Raw genomic sequence first — 10609 nt, forward strand, 5'->3', positions numbered from 1 at the left:
AGCAGCAGACCCAGAAGTTCCGGGTCACACTACACTGATAGAGTGCGTCACCCTGCTGTGGGGGGGAGGGGGCGGGTGAGAGCGCGGTCACACAGTCACTGCTGGAGCGCGCTCCAGCATGAAGTCCTTACCAGGGAAGGGGGGGGTGGTTGAAGGAGGGTGAGGGTTGAAGGGGGTTGAAGGGGGAGGGTTGAAGGGGGTCCATCGCGGGCCGCATGTTGTGCAGGCCTGAACTACACCTACTGACACACACAAAACAAACTGCTGCCCCTCTACATCCATAAAACACACACCAGCAGCCCCCTCTACACACACTGCAGCCCCCATGTAAACCCACACACGCACAAAACACTGCACCCCTCCTCCACCCACAAAACACACACTGCAGACACCACACACTGCAGACCCCCCTCTACACCCATAAAACACACACTGCAGGCACACAAACCAACAGACTGCCAGCTCTACATCCACAAAACACACACTGCACCTACAAAAAACTCATTGCAGAGACACGGGACAGGCTAAAATGCTTAATGTGAAAAAAGCTTAATGCCAGAGAGACACAAAAAAAAAGCTGTGTGTGCTGTGCACGCGCATAGTAAGTGAAACTTCTTTGTCTTTTGTCACAGAAATTGTATTTGTGATGGTGATGTTTTTAATTCAAAATCAAAACACAATTTAAGTTCCAAAACACAAAGAAGTTTGACCGCGTGTTTTAGCTATTTGCACGTCTATATTTATAGTAACTGAATTCCTTGGATGTGTGTGTGTCAGTCCGTGTGTGTATGTGTGTGTGTGTCTGTGTGTGGTGTGTATGTCTCTCTCTGTGTCCTGCCCCCCTCTCCTGACTCTCTCCACCCCGGTGGAGCTGCGGACACGGGGGGCTCTGTCTGAGTCTCCCCCCGGCAGAGCTGCAGGCTTTGTGTCTTACGGCAGCCAGCCCCCCTGCGGAGGTATGTGTGTCAGTCAGTGTGTGTGTGTGTTTGTGACAGTAAGTGTGTGTGTATGTATGTGTGTCAGTCTGTGTGTATGTGTGTCAGTCTGTCAGTGTATGTGTGTGTCTTTCTCTCTGTGTGGGGTATGTCTTTCTCTGTCTGTGTCCTCCCCCAACCCCCGGTGGAGCTGCGGACACGGGGGGCTCTGCCTGAATCTCCTGAGCAGCTCTTCCCCCCCAGAGGTACATGACCGGAGCAGCTCCCGCTCTCTTCCCCCTGGCGGAGATGCGCACACGGCGGCGTGTCCTGCTGCAGCCAGCGCACACGGCAGAGGTATGGGGTCACTGACCCTTTATAAGGAGCCTGAGCTCGGTGTATGGGGTCACTGACCCTTTATAACGAGCCTGAGCTGGGTGTATGGGGTCACTGGTTCTTGTAAGGTCTCTTTGCTCTTCCCCTGTATGAAGGGGGTCTCCATTGTACCCCCTCCCTAGTCTCCCCCTTCCCCCCCCCAGCAGGCCCCCACACTATGTTGCATTACCTGTGAGGACCCCTGTCCCAGGTTGTGTGGGTTTCGCGGCCTACCCCTCCCAGGCTTCATAGCAACCAGAGCATCCGCAGCCATCTTGAATTATCTAGGCTCTTCCCTTCTCCTTTTCTGCCTCAGCAGCCGCTCTGCGGCTGCGCAGCTCGCCTTCTCGCCCGGCCCACTAAAACGTTACCTTGGAGACCGTAGAGACGCGTCTCCGCCTTGTCCTCTCAACAGATCTGCGGCGCATGCACAGTCCACAGCAATTGCTGCAGGGAAGCCATCTTTAATTTGGGCAAATAGCCCACAACCTATGCGTCTGAGATCAGATGCAGAGTAAGCGTCCGGTGTGGGGGAGCACGGAGTGGCGGCGGCGATTAAATTTTGAGCGGCGCCGCCACATGTCAGTGGGTGGTTGGGGGGAGCGGCACTCGTCAGCAGCTGTGGCGAGTAAATTTTGAGCAGGTGCGGGGGAGCGGCGCCAGGGGCTAGCGCCGCCGCATGTCAGCAGCCGTGCGGGAGAGCAGCGGGACTCGGGGAAGCAAGAGGGAGGAGAGAGGCTGAGCAGCGGCTCCTCCTCTCACAGCCCATGGCAGCGGGCGGCGTCAGTTAGCACCCGCCGGGGGCAGATAGCGGCTGCGCGCCACCCCCTCCCCACTCCCGTGGTGATTGGAGTCACTGGCGCCATCGCGCATGCGCGGCACGGCAGTAGGCAGCGGGCGGGGAACGGCGGCCGTTATGAGCGGCGGCGGCGGCGATAGCGGCTGTGTGGGGGGTGCGGTGGCCATTAGGAGCGGCGCCGGCGGCTATCGCCGCCGCCGCATCTGATTTGTGGAACGGGTGTGATGTCAGTGTTGGGGTCGGGCTGAGCCAGAACACAGCCCGGCCTCAACTGCCAGCACTGACGTCACATCCGTTTCATTTCTGTCTCCACAATCCATTTTTGCCCCATCACGAATGAGGTGCCACTAAGGAAGTTTCACTTCAAAAAACAAAACAGACTTCCACCTGTACATCCACAAAACACACACCAGCAGCCCCCCTCTACGCCCACCGCAGCCCCCTGTAAACCCACACAAAACACTCTGCACCCCCCCTCCACCCACAAAACCCAAACTGAAGACGCATACTGCAACTCCCCCTCTACACCCACAGAACACACACCAACAAAAACACTCTGCTGACCCCCTTTACACCCACAAAACACACAACAGACACACAAACCTTTCCCCTCACTCTCCTGTGCAGAGCTCTCTGCAGGCAGAGAGGGGAGGAGTCAGTGCCTTGCTGGTGCCTTCTGTCCAATCACCTCCCCTGTCTAAAAGCAAATTTCACTCTTTGTGAATTAGAACTGAAAGCTGACTGGCTGAAAAATTTAGCAAGCTGCCAAAAATTCCGGGCCATTACTGATTGGATAATGCCCGGAATTTTAACCAGAGAGCAGGGATTTCAATAATGCCTGGACTTTACCAGCTTTACCCTGTAACAACAATTAAAAACCATCAGAAATTTTTTAACCATTAAAAGACAGAAATCGTCTGAAGCTATCATAAATGGGCATTTAAAAAAAAAAACACTGCTAAAGGCATAGCTTTTCCCAAGAGCCAAAAATTGTCTATGGCGCCTATGTTGAGCCACCGTGTGACATCAAAGCCGAACCGGGCGCACTGTGACCAATAGAGGGTATCGAGTCTCTGCCATATTTCAGCTTGATCGACATTATCTTAAACTAGACCAATGATTAATAGCATGCCAAACGGTAGAGTTCCGTATAGCTGAATTGGTAACTAATTGATCAGAAAGACCGGGAGAACTAGATGCCCCCCAAAATTTAACATCTACATTTCATAATTTTACAATATTAATATTCTAGTCTGCACTGAGGAAAACCTCAAGTTTTAATCAGATTTTCTAACTTCATGAAATTTGAAAGAACATAACACTTCTGGGATAGCTACTTTGTGTTTTTTATATTACAAATCCTAATGAATACGTGAAATGGCTTAATTATTGGAAGAATGGCTAACCTTATTTGGTCTATTTTCTAAGGAAAGTGGTTCCAAGTTATATACAGTACTGTATGTAGAATGCTGGCAATAAGGGTAAGAGGAAAAGATGTGTTTCAAATATTTAGAATCCCTGGCTGCAGTGGAAATACTGTATGCTAGGCCAAGGGTGAGCAAACTTCTTGAGCTGCGCCCCCCTGCCCGGGAGCCGCAGCGTTTGCGCCCACCTGCCCGGGAGCCGCAGCATTTGCGCCCCCCCCCTCTCCCAATGACAACGTCAAAATGACGTCACGTCGCCAAAGTCACGCAGAGAGCATGTGAGTTATAGGCCTTACGCCTCCACGGCATTTAATTTAAATGCTGTGGGGAAGAGCACGGGGCCTCTGTAACGCCTGCGCTCCCGCTACAAATTCTCCTGCCCCCCAGTGCTAGGCGATACTGGTGAAAAGCAGGGTTGCAGACCTGTCTAAGACATGGGAATGTGCTCACACTCCCACAGCACGCTGCGCACACTCCCACAGCACGCTGCGCACACTCCCACAGCACGCTGCGCACACTCCCACAGCACGCTGCGCACACTCCCACAGCACGCTGCGCACACTCCCACAGCACGCTGCGCACACTCCCACAGCACGCTGCGCACACTCCCACAGCACGCTGCGCACACTCCCACAGCACGCTGCGCACACTCCCACAGCACGCTGCGCACACTCCCACAGCGCACACTCATGGTATTATGTTGGCAATACATTGTAACCCCTTCTGTCCCAACACGGTTTAGGGTTAACCAGCCGGGCATAATACCTTTATTATTGGCCTGGTTAACCCTTCCACCGCCACAATAATTCTATTGCAAGATGCATAGCAGATCTTCTATCTGCTTCTTTTCAGTTTGCACACATTTCTCCTCTGTATTCCCCCCACTCCCCCACAAACCAATAAGAGGGGCAGTCCAACAATCAATCCAATTTTTTATTCAAAGAAAGGGAGATGGAATGAGAAAGCAAACCAACTTCCTGCATGCCTGCATATTAAGAGTAATATTATTGTGTTACTTACATTCTTCCCACTCCTTCATACATGCGAGTGGCATCAGATAAGTTGATAATTTCTACATTTGTAAGATGAGCATGCTTCTTTGTCCTATTCAGTTGTTCAATTTGTAGATCTGCAATTTTCACCTTCTGTTGAGTATCAATAACTTTGGCTTGAAGTTCTGTGAAGGCCTGTAGTATAAATCAGATAATTATTTGTGTAATTCTCTCCAAATAAAGCGGACCTTAGTGCCTTATTGTTGTTTATAGGTTGCCACCGACACTTCATATCCTTATTGCTTCTTACCACATGTATTACTACTGTGAAGCGCTATGTACATTAATGGCGCTATATAAATAAAGACATACAATACAATACAATACAATATCTAAATTTGTTTCAACTTAATCAATTAATTAGAGGTTGTTGCAGATAAGCTATTTTAAAATGGAGGTTGATTACGTTACTATGTTACTGCATCCTTTTCTTAATTATTCCTTCTCCTTTTGATAGGTTTATGGTCCTATCCATGGTTGGCAAGCATTTCCAGTGTTCTTCACTGGGGGATTTAAAAGTACTATACTAGTGTTGGGCAATATACCAGTACATAGTAATGCCGCGATAAGATCTGACAATACGACAGATTAGTTATTCTTGTGGTATTACATGGAGCAGGCTTCTGGGATCAAAGGTGCAGCTTTGAAGCGCTCTCTTCCTGCATCTGAATGCAGGCAGAAGGGGGGGGGGGGGGGGTGAGATTCTAACAGCACAGGGAGAGAGGAGAGAGCACATGAGAGCAGTTGCAGCACTGAAAGTTAACTCCTATCCTCATGTGTTTCTTCCTGTTAACCCCTCCATCCCCACCTTCCCCTGGAACTCAAACCCATATTAAAAAAGTGTATTAAAAACAAGATTTTTCAAAATGGTTATAAATTAAGTGTGTTTTTCAAATGGAGGGAGTATGTCAGGGTAAGTGATTGAATGAGGGGGATTTTAGGGTGATGGAAGCAGTATAGGCGAGAAAAGGTGAAGTGCAGACATGGAAGGGCTTTTCTTTCTACTAAATCTAAAGAAAAAAATTCTTTTGAGAACACTATTTAGATTAATAGAGCTTTATCAGACTTTTTTAAATGAAATATTTATCGTGATATATATCGTTATAACGATAAATTTATTGATATCGTTATCGTGGATTTTTTTTGTTATGGGCCAACCCTAGTTTGTACCATTGAGTGCTGTAGAAAGTTACTTTTTTTGTGCTACCAATGTTCAAAGCACAATAATGATAATAGTCTTAATATAAACCTAAACAAATTACATATGGCTTTTCTTGAAAGACCCAGTACAGCAGGCCTGCACAACAAACGGCCCGCGATGACTCTGGCCGGGCGCCAGTTAATTAAATAAATTAATGAAATAAATTTAAAAAAAAAAGTTTAAAAAAATGGCGGCGATTTATCCCTCCTCCCTCCCTCCAGGTTTTGCGGTGCGCGGGGGCAGCAGCAGCCGTGTGTTTTTTTTCTTCAATAGCAGGATGCCGGGGAGGTCAGAGCATGCCGGGGGCGGGACTTAGAGGATGTGCTGATGCTGATCTAAGAGGTGTGTGTGTGTGTGTGTGTGTGTGTGTGTGTGTGTGTGTGTGTGTGTGTGTGTGTGTGTGTGTGTGTGTGTGTGTGTGTGTGTGTGTGAGAAAAACGGGCTGGTGGGGGGGTGGGTGTGAAAAACGGGCTGGTGGGGGGGTGGGTGTGAAAAACGGGCTGGTGGGGGGGTGGGTGTGAAAAACGTGCTGGTGGGGGGGGGGTGAAAAACGGGCTGGTGGGGGGTTGGCTGCTGACATGTGAGGGGTGGTGGGCTGCTGACATGAGGGGGGGTGGGCTGCTGACATGTGAGGGGGGGTGGGCTGCTGACATGTGAGGGGGGGTGGGCTGCTGACATGTGAGGGGGGAGGGCTGCTGACATGTGAGGGGGGGTGGGCTGCTGACATGTGAGGGGGGGTGGGCTGCTGACATGTGAGGGGGGGTGGGCTGCTGACATGTGAGGGGGGGTGGGCTGCTGACATGTGAGGGGGGGTGGGCTGCTGACATGTGAGGGGGGGTGGGCTGCTGACATGTGAGGGGGGGTGGGCTGCTGACATGTGAGGGGGGGGTGGGCTGCTGACATGTGAGGGGGGGTGGGCTGCTGACATGTGAGGGGGGGTGGGCTGCTGACATGTGAGGGGGGGTGGGCTGCTGACATGTGAGGGGGGGTGGGCTGCTGACATGTGAGGGGGGGTGGGCTGCTGACATGTGAGGGGGGGTGGGCTGCTGACATGTGAGGGGGGGTGGGCTGCTGACATGTGAGGGGGGGTGGGCTGCTGACATGTGAGGGGGGGTGGGCTGCTGACATGTGAGGGGGGGGTGGGCTGCTGACATGTGAGGGGGGATGGGCTGCTGACATGTGAGGGGGGATGGGCTGCTGACATGTGAGGGGGGGTGGGCTGCTGACATGTGAGGGGGGGGGGGAGGGGGGGGCTGCTGACATGTGAGGGGGGTGGGCTGCTGACATGTGAGGGGGGTGGGCTGCTGACATGTGAGGGGGGTGGGCTGCTGACATGTGAGGGGGGTGGGCTGCTGACATGTGAGGGGGGTGGGCTGCTGACATGTGAGGGGGGTGGGCTGCTGACATGTGAGGGGGATGGGCTGCTGACATGTGAGGGGGATGGGCTGTTGACATGTGAGGGGGGATGGGCTGCTGACATGTGAGGGGGGGTGGGCTGCTGACATGTGAGGGGGGGAGAGTGATGTGAGGTGCAGGGGGGGAGAGAGTGATGTGTGGTGCAGGGGGGGGAGAGAGTGATGTGTGGTGCAGGGGGGTGAGAGAGTGATGTGAGGTGCAGGGGGGAGAGTGATGTGAGGTGCAGGGGGGGGAGAGAGTGATGTGAGGTGCAGGGGGGAGAGTGATGTGAGGTGCAGGGGGGGAGGAGAGAGTGATGTGAGGTGCAGGGGGGGAGAGTGATGTGAGGTGCAGGGGGGGGGGGAGATACTGATGTGAGGTGCAGGGGGAGGGTGTGATGTGAGTTGCAGGGGGGGGGGAGAGTGTCATATTGAGAGGAGGGGGAAAGTGTCATATTGAGGGGAGGGGGAAAGTGTCATATTGAGGGGAGGGGGAAAGTGTCATATTGAGGGGAGGGGGAGAGTGTCATATTGAGGGAACAGAGACATGGGGGGGATGCTGACTTGTGGGGGGGGATGCTGACATGGAATGGGCTGGGGGGATGTGGAGGGGGGTATTGTATGTTTGTTATAGAGGGGGGTATTGTGTCTTTGATGTGGAGGGGGGTATTGTGTCTTTGATGTGGAGGGGGGTATTGTGTGGGTGAGGGGGAGAGATGGGGGTATGAGAGATAGATGGGGAGTATCGTAAAGATTGATAGTGAGGGGTTCTGGGGGAGATATGAGTATGATGATGATGATGATGATGAGAGGTGCTGGAGGAGAGATGATGATGATGGTGATGATGATTTAACCTGTGCGGCCCAATTTTTTTTTCTTGGAGCAGTTCGGCCCTTCCCACTTTACGAGTTGGGCAGGCCTGCAGTACAGGCATACCCCGCTTTAACATATGCAATGGGACCGGAGCATGTATGTAAAGCGAAAATTTAACTTAAAGTGAAGCACTACTTTTTTTCCACTTTACAATGCATGTACTGTAAACATCATATATGTGCATAGCTGATGTAAATAATGCATTTGTAACCAAAATAAATACAGAAGGCTTTATTGAAATAAAATCTTTAATGTCAGCTGATTTTTCTTACTAATTCTGGCCGATGCAAAATGGATGAACAGAAAATTATGTAAAAATTATAGGAAGGATGAAGGAGAGGTCATATCTTCTACTGTACAGTATTTTTACTGAAAGGGCATGAAGGTGAGGTGCATTTATTTGACTGACATTTTTGGGACTTTGATTTGTGACTTTGGTGAAAACAATACAGTACAATACTGTACTGTACAGTGTTTTTCAATGCTGTGCTTCCTTACTCAGGTCCTTGATCAGCTTGGCTGATTACAGTGATGAAATTCACAGACTCTATGTGCTGTACATGTAGTTTCCCCGCTTGATCAGAGCTCCAGTACAGGTAGGGAGCCAATTTAGCTGGAGATGAAACGCAAACTGCCGTTTCCCTATTGGCTGAAGTGAATTATCGACAATTGGTGAGTCATAACTACGGCGGTCTGTAGGGGCAGCCACAGCTCAATGAATGGGAGCAAGCAAGGAGGTGAGAGGCGCGCAAGCGGGACAGTACTGTATAGCAGCTCTCCCTCCTGTCACTCACTCAGACACGCACACACACACACGCATACAGTCACTCACTCAGACACGCACACACACACACACACACACACACGCATACAGTCACTCACTCAGACACGCACACACACACACACACACACGCATACAGTCACTCAGACACACACACACACACACACACACACACACACACACACACACAGTCACTCACTCAGACGGGCGTGCACACAGTCACGCGCGCGCACACAGTCACGCGCGCGCACACAGTCACGCGCGCGCACACAGTCACGCGCGCGCAGTCACGCGCGCGCGCACAGTCGCGCGCACAGTCACGCGCGCACATGCGCACAGTCACGCGCGCGCACACAGTCACGCGCGCGCACACAGTCACGCGCGCGCACACAGTCACGCGCGCGCACACAGTCACGCGCGCGCACACAGTCACGCGCGCGCACACAGTCACGCGCACAGTCGCACGCACAGTCGCACAGTCACGCGCACTGCGCGCGCGCACAGTCACGCGCGCGCGCACAGTCACGCGCGCGCGCACAGTCACGCGCGCACACAGTCACGCGCGCGCGCACAGTCACGCGCGCGCGCACAGTCACGCGCGCGCACAGTCACGCGCGCGCACAGTCACGCGCGCACACACAGTCACGCGCGCACACACAGTCACGCGCGCACACACAGTCACGTGCGCATAGGCGCGCACAGTCACGTACGCACACAGTCATGTGCGCAGTCACGTGCGCAGTCACGTGCGCACACGCACGCACACACGCACACGCTCACACACACGCTCACACACACGCACACTTTGGTGTCAAAGAGTCTTATCATTCTGAGTTCAAATGTTTTCCGGTCTTGGGTGCGTTTAAACATTCCATTGAGGATTTTGATTTTTAAATCATTTATGGAATGATCTGGTTGTGAGAAGTGATGTCCCACAGGTGAGCAGTATCTTCCTTCTTCGTGATGGAGTATAGAGTCTGTGCATATTCATTCTTCCTTGTAGTTTTTGGCTGGTTTCCCCAATGTAGCAACCTTGGTCACATTTGTTGCATTGAATCATATACACTATATTCGTGGATGTGCAGCTGTATGATCCTTTAACATTGAATGTTCTATGGTTGTGACTGGCTGTGGGATCTTGGCAAATATGTTTGCAGAGTTTGCAGCGTTTGTTGTTACACGGTTATGTGCCATTATCCATGTCTTTAAAATCGTTGTGAGATTTTCTGCTGACTAATTTCTGTTTGAGGTTTGGTGGTTGCCGGAATGCAAGAATAGGAGGTTTGAGAAAGATTTCTTTTAATGTCGCATCCTCTGTCAGCATGGGTTGCAGATCTTTGATTATTTTTCGTATACCCTCTAGGGTACAGTTGTATGTGGTCACTAGTGGTATGCGTGTGGCAGGGGGCAAAGGGCAGGGGGGGCAGGGGGCAAAGGGCTGGGGGAGGGAGGGCAGGGGGAAAGGCCAGGGGCAAAGGGCAGGGGGAGGAAGGGCAGGGGGAGGGAGGGCAGTGAGCAATGGGAAGGGGAAGGGAGGGCAAGGGGTAGGGAGGGTAGGGGGGGTAGGGAGGGTAGGGTGGGGGGGCAAAGGGCAGGGGGAGTCAGGGACACGGTAAATAACCCATTCCCCTGCGTGTACTCACCTTGTACACGGCTGCGCTCCTCTTCCTCCGGGTCACGGCCGCCCTCCTCCTCCACCTCGGGCTCCTCCGCGGCGAGGCTGACACGCTCCGGTGAGGAGGTGCTGTGCCTCTCGCGGGGAGAGGCTGAGACAGCCGGAGGAGCGTCCTCGGGGA

The 10609-nt window shown here is 52.3% G+C and overlaps 1 protein-coding gene across 1 annotated transcript in view; it reads right to left on the reverse strand.

Annotated features, from left to right (window-relative positions):
• Positions 1–10609, reverse strand: part of PFDN1 (prefoldin subunit 1) — a 103719-nt gene that overhangs the window by 83772 nt on the left and 9338 nt on the right. Inside the window, exon 2 of the mRNA XM_075601690.1 lies at positions 4533–4699. Coding sequence (XP_075457805.1) covers positions 4533–4699 — 167 coding nt within the window. The remainder of the gene's footprint in view (positions 1–4532; positions 4700–10609) is intronic.

Source organism: Ascaphus truei, chromosome 5 (assembly GCF_040206685.1).
Source record: "Ascaphus truei isolate aAscTru1 chromosome 5, aAscTru1.hap1, whole genome shotgun sequence".
NCBI classification, from domain to species: domain Eukaryota; kingdom Metazoa; phylum Chordata; class Amphibia; order Anura; family Ascaphidae; genus Ascaphus; species Ascaphus truei.